The sequence below is a fragment of the Mesoplodon mirus genome (genome assembly GCF_964341445.2).
Source record: "Mesoplodon mirus genome assembly, chromosome: 3".
In the NCBI taxonomy this organism is placed as follows: domain Eukaryota; kingdom Metazoa; phylum Chordata; class Mammalia; order Artiodactyla; family Ziphiidae; genus Mesoplodon; species Mesoplodon mirus.
Window position 1 is genome coordinate 148,587,180 of NC_138978.1, and position 21,407 is coordinate 148,608,586.

The 21,407-nt window shown below is 39.2% G+C and overlaps 1 protein-coding gene across 1 annotated transcript in view; it reads right to left on the reverse strand.

Moving 5' to 3' along the window:
* Positions 1–15,318, reverse strand: part of LOC309799289 (membrane cofactor protein-like) — a gene marked incomplete at both ends in the record, with an annotated part of 31,224 nt that extends 15,906 nt beyond the window's left edge. Inside the window, 3 exons of the mRNA XM_082612241.1 lie at positions 6,600–6,699; positions 7,032–7,217; positions 15,198–15,318. Coding sequence (XP_082468367.1) covers positions 6,600–6,699; positions 7,032–7,217; positions 15,198–15,318 — 407 coding nt within the window. The remainder of the gene's footprint in view (positions 1–6,599; positions 6,700–7,031; positions 7,218–15,197) is intronic.
* Between the last annotated feature and the right edge of the window lie 6,089 nt (positions 15,319–21,407).

Genomic DNA, 21,407 nt, shown 5'->3' on the forward strand with positions numbered 1-21,407 from the left:
GGAATTTTAGAAAGTGAGTGTGCATGTTCAGGGAAAAAACACAGAAACAGCCTGAGAAGACCTTCAGTTTACATCTCAGGTGATCCCTGCCACAGAAACATGATACAAAAGATCAATAAACAAAAACAATAACAAAAACTGCAATGTCTAGGGAAAGGGGAGAATCTGATTTCCAGAGTTACCACATTATTAGATTCTAATGTCCAATAGTCCACAAAAAATCACCAGACATACAAAGAAACAGGAAAGTGTGGTCCATTCAGAATAAAAAAACAAATGAACAGAAACTGTTCCTGAAAAATATCTGATGATAGATATATTAGATAAAGACATCAAAATATCTTAAAGAGGGCTTCCCTGGTGGCGCAGTGGTTGAGAGTCCGCCTGCCGATGCAGGGGACACAGGTTCGTGCCCCGGTCCGGGAAGATCCCACATGCCACGGAGCGGCTAGGCCCGTGAGCCATGGCCACTGAGCCTGTGCATCCGGAGCCTGTGCTCCGCAAGGGGAGAGGCCACAACAGTGAGAGACCCACGTAACAAAAAAAAAAAAAAAAAAAAAAAAAATATCTTAAAGATACTCAAAGAACTAAAGGAAGACTTGGAGAAAGTCAAGAAAATGATGTGTGAACAAAATGGAAGTATCATAAGGAGCTAGAAAACCTAAAAAGGAACCAAAAAGAAATTATGGAGCTTAAAAGTACAATACCTGGTATTAAAAATTCAACAGAGGGATTAAAGGCAAATTTGAGTGGCAGAAGGATCAGTGAACATGAATATAGAATGGTGGAGGTTACTGAGTCTGAGGAACAGAAAGGAAAAAGAGTGAAGAAAAGTGAGCAGAGCCTAAAGGATCTGTGTGATATCATCAAGTGGATCAACCTACACAGTGTGGGAATCTCAGAGGGAGAAGAGAGATAGAAAGGGGCAGAGAGAATATTTTTTAAAAAAATGGTGAGCAACTTTGCAAATTCGATGACAGACACAAATATAAACATCCAAGAAGCTCAACAACCCCCAGGTAAAATGAACTTAAAGACATCAACACTAAGTCACATAATAACCAAACTTTCAAAAGACAAAGATAGAGTAGCTAAGATGGCAGAGTAGAAGGACCCTAAGCTCACCTCCTCTCACAAGAACACCAAAATCACAACAATCTATAGAGCAATCATCATTGAAAAAGACTGAAACCTACTAGAAAAGATCCCCTAGAGCTAAAGACATAAAGATGGAACCACAAGGAGACTGGGAGGAGGGGCAGCCTTGCAATATAATCAAATCCCATACACCCCAGTGGGCACCCCACAAACTGGAGAATAATTATATTACAGATATTCTCCCACAGGAGTGAGTTGTGAGCCCCACGTGAGGCCCTACAGCCCAGGGGTCCAGCACTGGGAAGAGAAGCTCCCAGAGCATTTGGCTTTGAAGGCCAGTGGGGCTTGATTTCAGGAGCTCCACAGGATTGGGGAAAATAGAGATTTCACTCTTAAAGGGTGAACAAAAAAATCTCACACACACCAAAGGACCAAAGGTAAAAGCAGTAACTTCATAGGAGCCTAGGCCAGAGCTACCTACTCATCTTGGAGGGTCTCCTAGGGAAGTGGGGGTAGCTGTGGCTCACTCTGGGGATATAGACATTGTGGCAGATATATCAGGGGATTCATTTGTGTGAGTTCTCCCAGAGGCTGATATTTTGGCACCAAGACCTGGCCCCACCCAACAGCCTGTAGGCTCCAGTGCTGGGACATCTCAGGCCAAACAACAAACTGGGAGGGGATACACTCCCACCCATGAGCAGACAGGCTGCTTAAAGACTTCCTGAGTCCACAGCCACCTCTAAACACACCCCTAGACGTGGCCCTGCCCACCAGAGGACCAAAACCCAGCTCCAACGGTTAGGGGGCAGACACCAGAAGCAAGAAAATTACAGTCCTGCAGCCTGCAAGCCAAGTCTGCAAACGCAGGCCAGATACTACCCTGGGACCAGCTGGCCCCTGGCCCTTGGGTGATGAGAGGGGAGTGCACTGCTGGGATGCATAGGATGTCTCCTACAGAGGGTCACTTCTCCAAGGTAAAAAAAAAAGTAACCAACCCACCACATACATAAAAATACAAATAGCAATTTAGAGAAAATGAAGCAACAGAGGAATATGTTTCAGATGAAGGAACAAGATAAAACCCCAGAAGAACTAAGTGAAATGGAGATAGGCAATCTACCCAAGAAAGAGTTCAGAGTAATGATAGTAAAGATGATCAAAGAACTCGGGCAGAGAATGGATGCACGGAATGAAAAATTAGAAGGTTTTAACAGAGAATTAGAAAGTATAAAGAACAACCAAACAGAATTAAAGAATACAATAACTGAAATGAAAAATACCCTAGAAGGTATCAATAGTAGAGTAAATGAGATGGAAGAACTGATTAGTGAGGTGGAAGACAGAGTAGTGGAAATCACTGCCACTGAAGAGAAAAAACAAACAAAAAAAGAATGAAAAGGAATGAGGACAGTTCAAGTGACTTCTGGGACAACATCAAGCATGCTAATATTTGCATTATCAGGGTCCCAGAAGGAGAAGAGAGAGAGAGAAAGGACCTGAGAAAATATTTGAAAAGATAATTGCTGAAAACTTCCCTAACCTGGGGAAGGAAATAGTCACCCAAGTACAGAAGTGCAGAGAGTCCCATACAGGATTAACCCACAGAGGAATACACCATGACACAGTGTAATCAAAATGATGAAAATTAAAGATAAAGAGAGAATATTAAAAGCAACAAGTAACATACAAGAGAACTCCCATAAGGCTATCAACTGATTTTTCAGCAGAAACTCTGCAGGTCAGAAAGGAGTGGCATGATATACTTAAAGTGATGAAAGACAAAAACTTACAACTAAGAATCCTCTACCCAGCAAGGCTCCCATTCAGATTTCATGGAGAAATCAACAGCTTTACAGACAAGCAAAAGCTAAAATAATTCAGTATTACCAAACCAACTTTACAACAAATGATAAAGAACTTCTCTAGGTGGAAAAGAAAAGGCCACAAATAGAAACAAGAAAATTATAAAATGGAAAAGCTCACTGGTAAAGGCAAACTTACAAGAAAGGTAGGAAATCATCCACACACAGAGCTAGTAGGGAGGTTAAAAGATGAAAATAGTAAAAATCATTTGTATCCACAATAAGCAGTTAAGGGATACACAAAACAATTAGATGTAAAATAAAAAATCAAAAACAGTAATTGTGAGGGGAGGAGAGTACAAATGCAGGGTACCTAAAATGCATTTGAAATTAAGAGATCCGCAACTTAAAACAAGCATGTATAAATACAGACTCCAATACAAAAACCTCATGGTAACTGTAAAACAAAAATCTATAATAGATATACATACAAAAAGAAAAAGGAATCCAAACATAACATTAAAGATAGTCATTACAAGAGTAGAGAATGAAAGAAGAAAGGGGAAAGAAAAAGACCTACAAAAACAAAGAAACAATTAACAAAATGGCAATAGGAACATACTTATCAATAATTACCATAAATGTAAATAGACTAAACGCTCCAAGCAAAAGACAGACTGGCTGAATTGTTACAAAAACAAGACCAATATATACACTGCCTACAAGAGACTCACTTCAGATCTGGAGACACATACAGACTGATAGTGAGGAAATGGAAAAAGTATTCCATGCAGACGGAAATCAAAAGAAAGTCAGAGTTGCAATACTTATATCAGACAAAAATGGACTTTAATAAAGACTGTTACAAGAGACAAAGACACTACATAATGAGCAAAGGATCAGTCAAAGAAGAAGATTATAACAATTGTAAATATATATGCACCCAACATAGAAGCACCTCAACATATAAGGCAAGGGCTAACAGCCATAAAGGAAAAATTGACAGTAGCACAATGATAGTAGGGGACCTTAACACTCCACTTACATCAATGGACAGATCATCCAGACAGAAAATCAATAAGGAAACACAGGTAACACCCATCCTTCTGAAACTATTCCAAAAAACTGCAGAGGAAAGAACTCTTCCAAACTTGTTCTCTGAGGCCACCATCACCCTGATACCAAAACCAAAGATATCACACAAAAAAGAAATTTACAGGTCAATATCACTGATGAAAATAGATGCAAAAATCCTCAGCAAAATACTAGCAAACCAATTCCAAAAATACGTTAAAAGGATCATACATCATGATCCAGTGGGATTTATCCCAGGGAGGCAAGGATTTTTCAGTATTCACAAATCAATCAATGTGATACAGCATATTAACAAATTGAAGGATAAAAACCATGTGATCCTCTCAACAGATGCAGAAAAAACTTTTTATAAAATTCAACATCCATTTATGATAAAAACTCTTCAGAAAGTAGGCACAGAGGAAACATAGCTCAATATAATAAAGGCCATATATGACAAACCCACAGCTAACATCATACTCAATGGTGAAAAGTTGAAAGCATTTCCTCTAAGATCTGGAACAGTACAAGGATGCCCACTCTCACCACTTTTATTCAGCATAGTTTTGGAAGTCCTAGCCACAGGGAGCAGAAAAGAAAAAGAAATAAAGGAATCCAAACTGGAAAAGAAGTAAAACTGTCAGTGTTTGCAGATGACATGATGTTATACATAGAAAATCCTAAAGACACTACCAGAAACTATTAGAGCTCATCAATGAATCTGGTAAAGTTGATGAATACAAAATTAATAAACAGAAATCTGTTGCACTTCTATACACTAACAACAAAAGATGAGAAGCAGAAATTAAGGAAACAATCCCATTTACCACTGCATCAAAAAGAATAAAATATCTAGAAATAAACCTACCTAAGGAGGCAAAAGACCTGTACTCTGAAAACTATAAGACACTGATGAAAGAAACTGAAGATGACACAAACAGATGGACAGAATATCCCATGTTCTTGGATTGGAAGAATCAGCATTGTCAAAATGACTATACTACCCAAGGCAATCTACAGATTCAATATAGTGGCATTTTTCACAGAACTAGAACAAAAGATTTTTAAATTTGTATGGAAACACAAAAGACTCCTATTAGCCAAAACACTCTTGAGAAAGAAGAACGGAGCAGGAGGAATCATGCTCCCTGACTTCAGACTATACAATAAAGCAACAGTCATCAAAACAGTATGGTACTGGCAGAAAAGCCAGACATATAAATCAATGGAGCAGGATAGAAAGCCCATAAATAAACCCATACAATGATGGTCAATTAATCTATGACGAAGGAGGCAAGAATAGACAATGGAGAAAAGACAGTCAATAAGCGGTGCTGGGAAAACTGGACAGCTATATGTAAAAAGAATGAAATTAGAACATTCTTTAACACCATATACAAACATATACAAAAATAAACTCAAAATGGATTAAAGACCTAAATATAAGACAGTATATTATAATACAGAGGAAAACATAGGCAGAACACTCTTTGACATAAATTGCAGCAATATTTTTTTTGGATACGTCTCCTAGAGTAATGGAGATAAAAACAAAAATAAAAACTGGGACCTAATTAAACTTAAAAGCTTTTGCACAGCAAAGGAAACCATAAACAAAATGAAAAGAAAACCTACAGACTGGGAGAAAATATTTGTAAATGATGCTACCAAGAAGGGATTAATTTCCAATACATACAGCTCATCCAGCTTAGTATCAACAACAACAACAACATAATAAAAAAATGGGCAGGGGCTTCCCTGGTGGCGCAGTGGTTGAGAATCTGCCTGCTAATGCAGGGGACATGGGTTCGAGCCCTGGTCCGGGAAGATCCCACATGCCGCGGAGCAACTAGGCCTGTGAGCCACAACTACTGAGCCTGCACGTCTGGAGCCTGTGCTCCTCAACAAGAGAGGCCGCGACAGTGAGAGGCCCGCGCAACGCGATGAAGAGTGGCCCCCGCTTGCCACAACTGGAGAAAGCCCTTGCGCAGAAACGAAGACCCAACACAGCCAAAAATAAATAAATAAATAAATTTATTTTTAAAAAAAAATGGCCAAAAGACCTAGGTAGACATTTCTCCAAAGAAGACATACAAATGGCCAACAGGCACATGAAAAGATGCTCAACATAACTAATTATTAGAGAAATGCAAATCAAAACTACAATGAGATATCACCTCACACCAGTCAGAATGGCCATTATTAAAAAGTCTACAAATGATAAATGCTGGAAAGGGTGTGGAGAAAACGGAGCCCTCTTACACTGTTGGTGTCATTTCTGTGAGCCGTCCTTCAACTCTGAGAGCTGGCCATTTTTACTAGGGTGCACTGTGTTGTTAAGGATAAAGTCACCATGATTACTACATTTTCAATGCTTCCAATAGGCTTATTACCACATATAATAAGTATATGATTTTGCTTTTCTTCAATTTAAATTCCTTTCTATTAATTACACATCATTTCATTCTCCATAAGAAGCCCAAGAGTTGTTTGGCTACAAGTGCAACTTATGACCTAGAAAGAAAAATGAAATCAACTTTAAGGGAATGATTAAGCTGAGAAGCAAAGAAAAATGGAATTCATAACATTTAACTTATTTCCTCTAAGGAGTAACTTACTTACCCCTCAATACAAGAAATGTGAACTTCTGATTCAAACTCTAAGGTATTGTTTGGGGCATATACTTCACCATGTTTTATTTCTGGATTTGGACATGATTTTCCTAAAAGAAAATTTTCAAATTCATTTTTCATACCAATTTCAAAACATTTAAATCAAGATCAAACTTCTACACTGCTCTTTTCTATTGATGAATTATTATTTTCTTTATTTAATTATTATAAGGGCAAACTTAAAATTCACATTTACTGAGGAATGAATCACCAATAAAGATTCCCTGGAGATTTCTCAAAGCTTGAAAAAATGCATTGCTATCTAAAACCTAGTTTTGCTTGAGAAAATCATTATTGTTGCAGTGGAAAATTGACTCTAAAATGTGTAAAAATCTCTATAGAAAGCAAAAAACAACAAACAAAAATGGTTTTGTTTCCTTACTTAAACATGCTTCTTCAATAGGGCTCCATGAGCCATTAGGCTCACAAGTAGATGCAAGGAGATAAGGCCACACATAAAAGTATCCTCTGTGACACTCATAGTCTATTCTGTCCCCAGGATAATAATGGTGTTTAATGACACCCTTGAGCTTCATACTCTCCAATACTGGTGGATCAATACAGGGACCTAGGAATAAAAATAAAAACAGAAAATTAAGGATTTAATCTCTTTCACCAGCCACTTGTGGCCTAGCAGCAAGTCGGCAGTACAGAATAAATGGAAAGGTTCCTAGCAAGATTTTAAGTGATTGTCACATGCTTTTACCCAAGTGATGGTAGTAGCAGAGGATGTGTCTTCCTTACTTTAAATAACATCCTATTAGCTTTTAATTTGTTGAGGAATAAGCTAAATTTTCATTCAACAGTAAATTAAAGGAGACAAAATCTTTTTGGTATTGACTAAATATATATATATATATATATATATATATATATATATATATATATACACACATATCCTTACATACTTTTTTCTAAATTCATTTCAAAGCTCACCTCTCCTCTAAAAAGTCTTCCATAGTATATAGCACTCTGCTCAGATTACTATTCCATAGTTTGAAACACAAGCATATGATCACTTGTCACTTCAGGCTCAGTTTCCTCTCAGTAGGCAAGGTCCTAGAGGGCAGGGATCATATGCCTTCTTTTTCTACTACACTCTGTACACACTGGGTGCTCAAGACATGGTAAGAGGTGACTATTAAATAAACATTGTGGATTTCAAAGATCAAAATAGATATGGACTAAGTATTTCAAAGTATGACTTCATTTCATATATTTCATAATTTTGAACTAAATAATTTTATGAGTGAATAGATAACATTTAAATATCAAAATTTACCATTTTGAACAGACTTACATTGAAAAAAATTTTGTCTTCTTGATATTACTTTAAATGTAATTTAGTTTTTCTTCTCTGATCAATAGAGCATGCACATCCTTAGAAGCTCCCTGAGGTAGCTGTTTGGGATATTTATCTAATATACCCCAACAGTAAAGCTACTTTCCTGCTATACTTTTATAAGTTTTTATTCTTTTTTTTTTTTTTTTGGCGGTGGGGAGCCCCTCCCTAGAAGAGTGTAATTCCTACTTCAACAATTTCTCTTCCTTTTAATTATCTGTGGGTTCAACAACCTAACAAATCTGTTAGAAACATTATGTAAAATACTGTTATGGAGACACATCAAGTCCTAAAGTGCTAAAGGAATGCAGAGGCCACACCTATAAGGTTAAGGATCTAAGGAGAAAGAAATAGACCTATTTTGGTCCCTGACGAACCTTTTCTTTATTACTCCCTGGATCTCTGTCTTACTGCAGATTGAGAGACTGGTCAAGAGAGAACTCTCAAGAGGTGAAATATTACCCTCCTTTCCTATCATATTCTAAACTCTAAACTCCTCTCTTGATACACCGTCCAACATTTCATTTACATCATGTGCTGAAACTGTTTCAACACTTAGCAAATGTTTTCAACATTTCTACTATGCTGATCTTATTACATGAATGCTCCTCAATTAACTGCCCAAAACAAAACGAAAGCAAAAAGCAAAAAAAAAACGGAAAAAAAAACAAAACCAAAACCAAACCAAACAAACCCCCCCCAAAAAAACAAAACACTTTAGTATTAAAAGCATTGCTTAAAAAGAAAATTAGTTGAGTTGAATTTTATTAATAATATTAAATTTACTCAATACCCTGAACCAGACATTCTCATTTTAACATAGGAAATAAACAAACAAACAAAAAACACAGGCTAGAAACGCTATATAATTTTGTACTAGATACAAATGTATTACATCATTCTAGAATTTCCTGGAACCACCAAGAAAGAAATCAAGTTAACAGCATGCCCATAATTAAATTACACAAGTGTTCTTTGTTTATGCACTCAATTTCAGTAACTATCTCGAAAGTATAAAAAAGAAGAGAAAATTCCTAAAATAACTCTCACACATAGTGCTCTGAATGGAAAAAGACATGTGAATTGGACAGTTTAATCCATTCAACTAATGAAGGATTTCTTCCTACCAATATGCATCATGAAATGAGTGCTTTTAACAATGTGCAGTTTAGAATGTTTGCTTTGTCAACCAGTTGATCACAAGCTTTATACACTGTAATAATTGAGTCCAATGTCACACATTTTTACAATCAAATTTCTTCTTTTGCTCAGAACATTGAATTTTTTTCCTATGAGGATTTTCAAAGTAAATGTCCCTAGCTCCAAAAAAATAACATCTTAACTTAGTTTTTTCTAAATAGTTTACAACATAATTATTATTAGGCTGTAATGCTATACTTTAACAATGGATGCTATTTCATAAAAAGATATGCTGAATTCAGAAAACTCCCCAGTGTTCCAGGTGAGCGTCAGGAAAGTGAAATAATGCTCTGCTGTGAATCAAGAAAAGTGTTCACTTTCTATACACTTGCAAAAATTGTGCAAGCACTTTCTACCTGCTTGCAAAATTTAAAATAACTCCCTGACACAAGCACACGCCACACCCCTTCCCATGTGGTTCCCTTCAGAAAATCATGGTCTCTGACCCAAATTGGAACTTCCCGAAATCTGACCACCCCTCCCCTTCTCTCACTGTCCACACAACCTACTTTTAAACTTTCTTTGCTTCTTCAAAATGCAAGCTCTAACACCTAACATATCAATTTTATTTCTCAGTTCCCACTGATTTATAAGCCACTTAAATTATTTTCAAGTCATTAAGTAGCTTCCCTCTTGGTAAATTCACCCTAACACTCTCTCCCTCAGTAATTTTAACTACCCTGTCTACAACATCTGGAGCTACTGTTCATTCTCTCTTTGCTCCCTTGTGCCTGAAAAGCTCTTTTCCTTGGTTTCCAGTCTGGTTTTCAGCCTGTCCTCTGGCTGCTCTTCCTTCTCTGTCTGATGGCATAATGTGACGTTCCTCATGGTTATTCTACGAGCTCTCCTTCTTTTCATTCTGCAAATCCCCCTGGGTCAGAATGTATACTCTCATGACATCATTACAACTGATGAGAGCTGCCTCCCAAATCCCTCTCTCCATCCCAGATCTTAGCTGGGGTGCCAAGTCTATGTGTTCAACTGCCTCCCCACAGCTCCACTTGGAATGTGTCACACTATCTCAAATAACATAATGAAGCCAGCAAACAAGATACATGGTTTCCACAACTGAAATGCCTGTTCCCTCTCTCTGTTTCCACCTTTACTTCTAATTCAAGCCACTATCATTTCTTATCTGGATTGCTACAAGAGTTTCTGAATAGGTCTCCTTACTGGTCTTGCCACCTTTCACTCAGTTCATTTTCACACTGCCACCAGAGTAATACTGATATGATACTAGGACCAAGGCCCTTCCAAGTCAGGTACGTTTCAACGGCTCCCTGTTGCCCCCGTGATAATGTCTAAGGCTCCCTGACATGGCTAACAGAGCTTTAATATCCGCTCACTCTTGCACACTCTTCTCAGCCACGTTCAATCCCACTAGTAGTGCCCATTAAATTACTCAACTTACGTGAGCACTCTAGACCTCCTGGCATCATATTACTTCAGCTTTGACCCGAGACTGCCATTCCTCCCACCCACTCATCCTTCAGTTTCATCTCAGATGCCACTTCTTCCCGGAGGCTCCTAACACCTCTCACCCAGAAAATTCAGTTAAGTGTCCTCATGAGCCCCAATTTACTTCTTTCATAGCAATTTTCATACTGTAATTGTTCATTGTTTGTACTCCCTAGGAGACTGTAACCTTCTTGAGGACCATGTCTCATTCTTCACTGCATTTCTAGTTCCTAATGCCAGAGCTGAAGGAGCACTGTTATCAGTTTTATACATTCTTGGGTCAAAATGCAAATTTTTTACTGTTCAGCCAAACTGCTCCAGAAATATCTTCGAATCATCACTTTTTTCACTGCTGTTTCTGTTCCTATTTTCCATTTCTTTCATTCATTTATTTACAAACATTTCACTTTATGAGAATTTTTAATTTCTTTCATGTCAAAATATTTGTTTTAATATTTTATTATAAACCCATTTTATATTACTTCTATGTCTAGAAATAGTATTTTAATATTATTAAAAGTGAACTCCAAAGACTGTGGGTTATGTTTTTTCCTGAAGATTAGCAATGAACAATTCTAGAACTTGTTTCTTAAAACAGTGGTGATATTAATCATTTTAGAAATAGCAAATTAAACCTGTGCCAATCATTATTTTAGCGTTTTTTAACTAAATTATCTTTCACAATCTTCCTATGAGCTGTGTACTATTTCCCATTCTTTAAGATGAGCAATCTGAACCATGGTAAGGTGAAGTAACTTGCCCATGAATACACTCCCTGTAGGTAGCAGACCCAGGGTCAAGCCAGGAAACCCGGTTCCACTACCCACATTGCTTTCCATCACTGTCTGTCATCTAGAACCCTCGTATGGTTATGACAACAACGTTTGTCTGCAATTTAGTCCTTAAGCAATGGTCTGCTACTGAGCCTGGGGAGATTAAAGCAAGCTTAGTTTAGATTTGCATTGTGTTAGTGCAAACGAAAGGCCTCAAGGTGCCCAAAAAGAACAGGTAATAACATCATAGTCTGATTTTTATGATAGTAATTTTTCATTCCTACCTATCCTGTTCTTCCGTAATAATTCACTCTGTGATCTACACCACTGCCTTCCTCTTGCCTCCTTTGCCCTATTGCTGCCACACTGGGTAGCTAGGCAGTCCATGGCTGCCCCGAGCCGTGCCACATCTCTGAGCCTTTGCTCGCACTGTTTTCTCTGCTCTGAACGCCTTTCTTCCTGCTCAAAACTCCTTCAACTCTCGTCTTCCTTGACTTAATTCACTCAACATCTCCTCTAGGAAGTAGTCTCTGCTTCCCTGGGGAGGCACTGACCAGTCCCCTTCTCTTGTGTAAGCAGCTTTTTGTAGGAAAGAGCTTTTTGCAGGAGGTCCCTTTTGTCTTGTCACTTTAGCAAAGCTATACTTTAATTAACCTCCGGCCCAAGCACACCTTTCACATCTTTTGATCACACAATACTGTGCCTAACCTGTTGGTTCTCTTCTTAGATCAGAGAAATAGAAAGGAAGAATAATTAACAGATGATCAGATCTTTCCCCCAGCTTTCCCTTCAGTAACCTCGAGAGCAAACTGTGTGAAACAGATAACATCTAAAGAAATATCACAAGGAGTCGACAAGTGTGCAGGCAATGGGAGATGTCAATAAATATGATTCCCTATCTCAATGATTACCTGAGATTACTTCCCCTTTTTCCCTTAAAAAACTTTCATGGCCAAGCAGAATCTTCAGAGTTAGTTCTGGGACAGGAGTCTGCCTTCTCCCCAGATGCCAGCCTTCTGATTAAACCTTTCCATTCCTACCAGCACTTGTCTCTCAAGTATTGACTTTCTGAGCAGCGAGCAGCCAGACCTGAGTTCGGTAGCACTCGGACTCTCCTCTGCATGATCTCTCAGCTCACCATCACGTGTCTTCATGTTTAACACATGATATTGTGGACTCCATTCAGCCCTGTGGCCACAACACCTCACAAAGTACATGCCTCATAGTCGCTACTCAAAACACTTTGGTTCTCAAAGTTACACCACTGTCAAACAGAAACCAATGGTAAAGAATACAGTATAATGAATCTAATATTGAAAATAATCATCTTAAAACTTTATGCACTGGAGAAAGATTTGACCACCTAATTTCTTTTGTTCTCTATCTCCCAGTATTATTGTAACCTAGCAATCGACCAATAAGGACTATTCTTCTTGCACTGTAATACGCAGAGTAAGAAACTAAGAAACTACTGTGTAAGCACTTATTGATCTTGGCTTCTTTCAAAAGAAAAGACCTAAAATAGCCAGAAGAGACTACCCATAAAAGGAAATTGTAGGTTTTGTCCCACAAAGCAGACTCATTCTGGAGGAATGAGACTGGTCCCTTCTGTGATCTCCTACCATTTGCCAACTACCTCTGAGATGGCAAGACCCCCAAGGCACAACACTGTTCAATTACAAAACCTTCTCCTCATGAGCTGCTTCAGCGCATGTTTATTATATCCACATACTTTCCCTGCCCAACATAGTGAGTTCTCATTTGTACCTTACTTAAGTTTCTTACCTATCCTGATTTTACCTTTCAACCTTAAACCTAACCTTGTTTTTCCTCCTCTTCATTTCTAGCTGTTATCTTCCCTGATACACCCTATTCATTTTACTTATCTATTTTCCTCTATTTTGAATAGTTTTCATCATCTCCTTCCACTTCTAGCTTTAAGCCTATTCTAAACATTATTATTCTTTAAAAAATTCCTTTTAATTTTTTGTTAGCACTGCTGTTCCATCACCCACAACTCTCTTGCAGAGAAATAAACTTTCAAAATGATCCGTAACAAGCAAGACTGGAGTATTGAGAGCCCTGAGGAGTCTACAGTCAGGAGAAGATAGATCCTTTCTGACCCCCAGCTGTCCCTGCCTTAGCTTTTTAGGCACCACAGAAAGTCCATCCTAAGCATGGCTCTTTGGAGAACCTTTCTCCTGGAAGCAAGAGAAGTTGTTCCTGGGCTCTAAGCCTCAGCCGAATGTTACCTTTAATTTTCTGGTACTTGATAGTTATACAATTAATGTTGACACTGAGGCAAAAAAATGGGCATTTGAAACCACAAGTGTGACAAGACAGCCAAGATCTCTGCATTCTAGTGAGGAGAGAACAGAAAACATAGTTTGGGAGGGTGACTACCAGTTGGGGGGAATTGAGCTGAAGTGTGTGTGTCCATCGGAAACAGTGTGTCAGAGAAGGTCCCTCTGAGGGGATAACATCACAACTGACTTTGAAGAATAAGAAGGAGCCAATTATGCAAGAGGTAGAAGGAGAATGTTCCAAGGCCAAGGGAACAGCATGTACAGAAGGCAAGGGGCAGAGTTTGGCCTGTTTGATGAGCAGAAATGTCTTCCCTTCCACCAGTCATTTGTTAAATGCTGTCAGAGAATCATGCTCCTTTCCTCCTGGGTACTTCTCTTGGGTTATAACATATTCATTAGTATTATGTTTTGGCTACTGTCTACCACTCCCAATAAATTGTAGCAAATATTTTATTTCCTAACATGTGCCTGGCACTGGGGACCCAAGACCAGCACAGGACCTGGCATATAGAAGGCAAGTATTTGTTGAATGAATGTTGCTAAGAAAAAAATGCAGCATACAAACTGTATATGTAATAGATCCTAAAAATAACTTGGACATGGAACCACAGGTGTATATAAAGACAGAAGGAAATATACCAAAGTATTAAAAATGGTTGTCCTTTGATTGTGTATGTTTTATACAATAAGCATGCCTTTTTTGGGGTATATATTTAAAGTATTTATTCGATTCAATGAAACATGGAAAAGAAAAAAAAAAGTGAATGGGCCTCAGCTCTAGTTTATGAGCTGTATGGGAAAACCAGATGAACATCATTTATAGTTCATTTTCAGGCTACTCATTTTTCACTAGGTTTGGCTACCAATGTTTTTTAGGTTGCTTCGGTAAGTCCCATGCAAAGCAGCTTCCTTGTCCCACACTGGGCATCATTGGGCTGGCGACTTCCACAAAGCATACACCAGGGTACATTCCCCCAGGATCCCCCAGCGGGGCACAAACACCCCCCACACAAGGCATCACCGGCCTAGAGAACATAAGGGAGCCCCTCCCCCAGGGCACAGCACCAGCCTCGCAGCATCCCCAGACACAGGGGCACTCAAGAGCAAGCCGTCCCCACCAGCACCGGGTCCCTGCTCCTGTTCCAACTTGGCTCAGTCCTGGAAACACCCTACAGACTTTTGCTAGGGATCCAGTTCGGCCCGGGGTAAACCCCGGCCGAGCCCACCACCGAGCAAGCCTTCTCCTCGGCCACTACGTGGTCTCCACCCCGGTGGGTCCCCGCACAGCAAGACCCAGAACATTCCGGCCACGCCTTCAACCCTAACTCCGCACAACCCCGGGTGGATCCAGCTTCGCGCCTCCGCCCGGAGCCAACAAGCAAAGCTCCCCCAGCCCTCGGTTCTGGCCTGCCTGCTCCCCGACCCACTCCAGTTCGCCGCCAGGGCGCACACTCTCTCCAGGCTCCTACCGGAGAATATGGGCAACGGGAGCACTAAGAACAGCAAAAGAGTCCCGCCGCAGCACCAAGGAAAAGGGGGACTCTCTGGGCGGCCGGGAGGCGCCTGGCGAGGCGCGCAAGATGCCATCATTTTCGGGGAAATCAGCGGGAAACCCGAGAGACCTTATAATAGAGTTAAGTTACCGGACGCAATAATCCCCGCATTCACAGAGTCATGTGTGGTCACGCAGGTTGGGCGTGGCCTAGAACGCCGCAGGAGCGAAGGAGATGGCCTTGCGGGGCCAATGGGAGGGCTGAAAGGCGGGGCCTCGGCGCCAGGGGCGGAGCTTAGGCCTGGAAACGGGGGGCGAGGCCTTTTCGCGGGGCTCACCCTCCCGGTGAGCGGGGAGCTTTGCGCCTCCTTCTTGTGCCCGGACTGTCGCTGACTCCTCTGTCTGAAGACCTGAAGGAGAGCCGCGGCGGCTTGCGGGAAATGGCTGGCTCACCGCCTCTACGTAAACAGACTGTTACCAACCTACTCAGGAAGGGTGGAAAGGAATCAAGGGCCGGTGCGGTCATCACTGTCCCTTTTCCGGAAAGCTGGACTGAAGAATCAAGCGCATCGACCCGAAAATAGAAACCTAGAGCCCAGCCAGTGGGTCACGGTGGTGCAGACACCCCTCAGGACTCCAGTTTGGACCTGGGGCACTCCAGATGGTCCGGACACCTGGACCCTTGCTCAATCCTTAGCATTAGTCAGGCATAATTCGGGACAATAGTTGAGGTTTCCGTGGTTGAGCCTCTGCTTCTGAAGCCTCTCATAGCCTGATTTTAAAATCACGAAAGGTTTGGTCATTGCTCTCCCAACTGCTAAAGTCAATTAGCCTTCCCTGTGTTCCCAGGAAAGGACCCCTGGGAAGGTAAATTGTTAACACCGGGCCATTAGCATAATGGGTTCCAACGCTACAGGGCCTTTGTCCTTGAGCCACTAAATGTTTTATTGAAGATGAAATATACATGCATGAAAAAGGCAAGGACGGGGGTGCATTAAGTGCCAAATTTCTTGGAAGCAGTAAATGTCATTAGAGTTGGGAGGGGTAGGAATTGGTCAGCTGAAGTGGATAAGGGGGAGAACTTTTCTGTTGAAACGATCTTGCAAACAATGCTGGAACATTAACAATGAGCAAGATTTATTTGTAGAATTGTAAGTAAACCTGTATGACTAGTAAAAGAAATATAAAAGTAACCTGACTGGTATTAAAGAGCAAACAAAAGAAGTTGACATTTTCTTCTTATTAGTTGGCAAAGAATAAGAAGGTCAACCAATGTAAGTAAACATATTTGGGGAACCAGTACCCTCAGATTTTAGTATTTGACATAACTTTTCTGTATGTCAAAAGTTTTAAAATGGACATGACTTTTAAATCACCAGTTCCATTTAGAGTTTACCCCAAAGAAATCATCAGAGCAAAGCTGTATAGTTTTGCAAAAAAAATTTAAATCCATGTGTCTAGCAAAAATATTAAGGATTTTATGGTAGGTAGTTTATTGTTTAAAAAAAATCAATGTGAGAAACTATGATAAATTCCTGAGTGGAAAAAGCAGACTCCAAATCAGTGTGTACCTTTTTTCATTCCTTTTATTAAAACAAAAGTAGTATATTGATACACAGAGATTAGTTGGAAATATACCAAAATTAACCAATAGTTGATAGGATTACGGATATTTAATTTTCTTTGTGCTTTTCAGCTTTCTATACTGACACTATGTTACCTTTGGAATCAGGTAAAGAAAAAAATTTATTTACATCCAACCTATATTTCAATTGCTATTTCATTCATAGAATGGTGGGAATAGAACCTGTTATCACACAGAGTTAAGGTATGAGAGGATGGTGAGGAAATGGAAATTCTCTGTATACACTTCAAATGCATCATCTGGAATCACAAAACTTTATATATATATTTTAAAATTTAAAAAATTTTTTATTGGACTATAGTTGATTTACAATTTTGTGTTAGTTTCTGCTGTACAGCAAAGCGAATCAGTTATACATATACATATATCCACTCTTTTTTAGATTCTTTTCCCATATAGGTCATTACAGAGTATTGGGTAGAGTTCCCTGTGCTATACAGTTGGTCCTTATTAGTTAACTATTTTATGTATAGTAGTATGTATATGTCAATCCCAACCTGCCAATTTATCCCTTTCCCCCTTCTCCCCCATAACCATGTTTGTTTTTTACATCTGTGACTCTATTTCTGTTTTGTAAGTTCATTTGTACCATTTTTTTAGATTCAAGATATAAGCGATATCATATGATATTTGTCTTTCTCTGACTTACTTCACTCAGTATGACAATCTCTAGGTTCATCCATGTTGCTGCAAATGGCATTATTTCATTCTTTTTCATGGCTGAGTAATATTCCATTGTACCACATCTTCTTTATCCGTTCCTCTGTCAATGGACATTTAGGCTGCTTCCAACAAAACTTTATATATTTTTCAACAATTTTATATGTGAGACGTACTAAAGCTATTCTGGGATGAACAAACCATGGAATTTCCTCTTCCTCCCAGACCAATACAATTTTTTGAATTATTGGCAGAGCATATAAACACAAAGTGTGGATGTGATGTAAAAAATATACACCTTAGTATTGGGGGTTATAAAATCCATAATTTTATAATTAAGTGGACAGTGAAAGGAAATGCAATGAGGGGCAATTATCATTTCTGTTAATTCTTTCAGTTACAAAGGAGTGATCTAACAAATATTCTGTGGCTCACTGTTGGCATTTACTTATGAAAACAGAATTTATTTCTTCTGCAACTATCTGTACATAATATTGTATGTCAATAAGCTGAAAAAAAACTTTCCCGTTTATTTTTGGGCTTGAAAGTAAGGGTTTTTTGGGTTTTTTTTTTCCTCATGAGAAAATTTAAAAGGTAGGAAAAGAAGTAGACTAGCTTTTGCTAGATTAGATTCAAGGATTCGGGTTTTACTGGAACTTTGTTTCAGTGAAATTTCTGTACCTGGGGCTCATCAAATCATCCCAAATATAATTGAAGAGTTTCACATAGATTTCTTTAACTTATTTTGATTTGACCCAACTGAGGCTCCATTTGAAAGGTTCTAAGTCTTGTTCTCTATTTTTCTGGACAAGTTCCATGAGGCAGGGATAGTTTTCTTGCTGTATCTCCAGTGCTGAGACAATTCTAAACCTACACTAGGTGCATAATAAATACGCACTAAATACTGAATGAAATAAATGGGCATTGCTGTCAAGTGCATTTAACATGTTTCTGCCAGTCCTCCTCCAGTGCGCATTTACCAAATGCTGGGAAGGTCCTGAGAGATTTTGATTTTAGTAATTTTAGCCACTAGGAACAAAGAAGGATTTGTCTCTGAAAGGATTTGTCTACAACTGTCTGCAGAGAAAACTTTCCTAAATCAGGCATGGCAAGCTGACCTATGAAGTGGATCTACTGTCTAACCCTTAGCCTTGAGATCATTTTAGTGACTGAGTTCAAAGGGAGAGTACTGACTGTGAACTTCCTAAGGTGCTGAGAGGAATAGAACTCAAGAGTCGAGGCTTTGAGTGAAGTAGGGGCTTAAACACTAGTGGTTCCTCCAACTCTCCCTGAAGATTTTATCAAGCTGCCAGCGATAAAATGAGGAGAGAATGGAGAATACGATTGTTTGTAGACCAGGTTTTGAGCTACGTAGTAGCTCTCCTGTAAGCTTTAGGAATAGCGGTAAGGTAGAGGGAGGTGTCTGTGGATGTCATTAAACCTAGGGCGACTTCATTAAATAAAACAATGTTAGACGATCCTTTGCCTCCTAAATTGGTATATTTACATTTTGCTTTTCAGAGGTGAGGGTAGCAGCATGAAGGGTCCTGTGAATGTTCTCAGAAGAGGCTTTCACCTGTCATGGTGCTTTACAGGTTAGGTGTTTGTGAAAACCTGAAAGAGAATGGCTAAACAGGATGGTTAGGCCACCTTTTTGAGGCTGGTCCTGGGAGCTCTGCCACCTCTACTTGTACCTGGTAGGCACCTGCCAGCAAACTGACCTTCTTACTTGGCTGTTAACCTCAAGAGCATTACTGTGGTGCCACATCCAACACAGGGATTCAGAACCCAGTCAAGTACAGAAAGGAGGGGATTTCTCATAAGGGTCACATACTCATTTTGTTTCCTCTTGGCTTTTGAAATCTTTACACAGTAAATATATTACAAACCATATTCCACAAGTTGATTTACTAAGATAAAATCTCTTATTCCTTTCTTATTATAATGCTGAGACAAATTACATTTAAACTTCATGTACTTTAACTTACATCTCACATTTAACTGTAGAAAAAGGCAAGTGAAACAAAATATTAGAATGTTAGCACTAGGAATACCTTTGGAGATCAATTGGTCCAGCCCCTGCTTTTCAGATGAAATATATAAGGTCAGAAGTGAACAGAAGTGCTCAGTAATACAAGTTAAGCAATATAGTATTTTACCCATAATTAGTAATGTGAAGAAAAAAAATGTTGCCTGCTACTCCAGTTCTGCAAGGATTAAGCCATTAGCTACTGCAGTTGCTCATGGACAGTACACCCCGAGGGGAATTCAAGATGGAGAAAAACAGGAAGTATGTTGTGCTTTGGATATATAGGCCCCTAGATAGTTAAGATGCATATCTAAGGAAAAATATCTTTCATACTTAGAAAAGCAATAAAATCATTAACTTGAGATTTGGGATTAGCAGTAATCTTTTGATGTTCAACTACATGTCTGCTTTTTTTTCCAGCAAAAAATTCATGTATATCCTGACTGCTGCCTTACCTCCTCAGAGCCATTCCTCAGAGCTGAGAGACTGTTTCCTGGGCTGTAGTCCTCAGAAATGTCCCAGAATAAAACTTAACTCACAACTTTTACCTTGTGAGTTTTTCTTTCAGTGGACAGTATATACATTATTACATAGTATATATATAGTTAATATATACATAATTTAAACACATATTTCCCATAGATAACTGATGTTTACAGAAACACACAGATTTCTTGCAGTTAGAAAGTCACACACATCAAATATTTTTTAATCACGTTGTTCACTGACATACTCCATTCTGGGGGGGAAAAAAGAAATGAGAATTTTTTTCTTGTGATGGGAAATTTTGATTGTAAGAATGGTTGATTCCCAAGCAGTTGATTTCTAGTTCTCCTTTAAAATTTACTTCCTCAGAAACCCAAGAAATAATAGAGATTGCTAAAATTTTAACTAAGCAAAACATTGAACAACTTTTCATATTTTTAGGGGCTACTTGTCTTTTGTTTTGTTGCCGTAGGTGTATGTCCTTTGCCTGTATTTTGTGAGGTGAGCAGCAGTTGTCTTTGAATTTTTAAGCCTCAAGCCATTTACCCTTTGCTTGTAATATAAGTTGCAATTTTTTCTTTCATTTTTCTTTGCTTATACTGTTTTATTTTTCTATCTTGTATGATTTTAAATTGAAAGTCAAGTTGATGTCCAGTTCACTCTTTATATTTATCAAGGTAAATGTGGAAGAATATACTTTAAAACCCAGAATTACACAGAAATTAGCAGTAGTCTTATACAAATCTATGGTTAAATATCCAGAAAGATTTGATATTTTTTAGAGATCATTAGAGTGGCTGATAATATTATACCAAATAAAGTTTTGATCTATAAGGATGTGGATGCATTAAAGATTCCAGGGCTACTTATTTAGAAGGTGTCAGTACCTGTTTATTGTAGGGGAATAAAATGTGCCACCTGGAAATGTGTCTCATTGGCATGAGGATTATTAGGCTGATTATTATTTTTTTTAAGTAAAGTTATTTATTTATTTTTGGCTGCACTGGATCTTCGTTGCTGTGCGCGGGCTTTCTCTAGTTACGGTGAGTGGGGGCTACTCTTCGTTGCGGGCTTCTCATTGTGGTGGTTTCTCTTGTTGCAGAGGACGGGCTCTAAGTGCATCAGCTTCAGTAGCTGTGGCATGCAGGCTCAGTAGCTGTGGCTCGCGGGCTCTAGAGTGCAGGCTCAGTAGTTGTGGTGCACGGGCTTAGTTGCTCCACGGCATGCGAGATCTTCCCGGACCAGGGCTTGAACCCATGTCCCCTGCGTTGGCAGGCCGATTCTTAACCACTGCACCACCAAGGAAGCCCTAGGCTGATTATTTTTAAGAAACACAAAGCTCAGGAAGCTTTTCCTTGTTACCACCC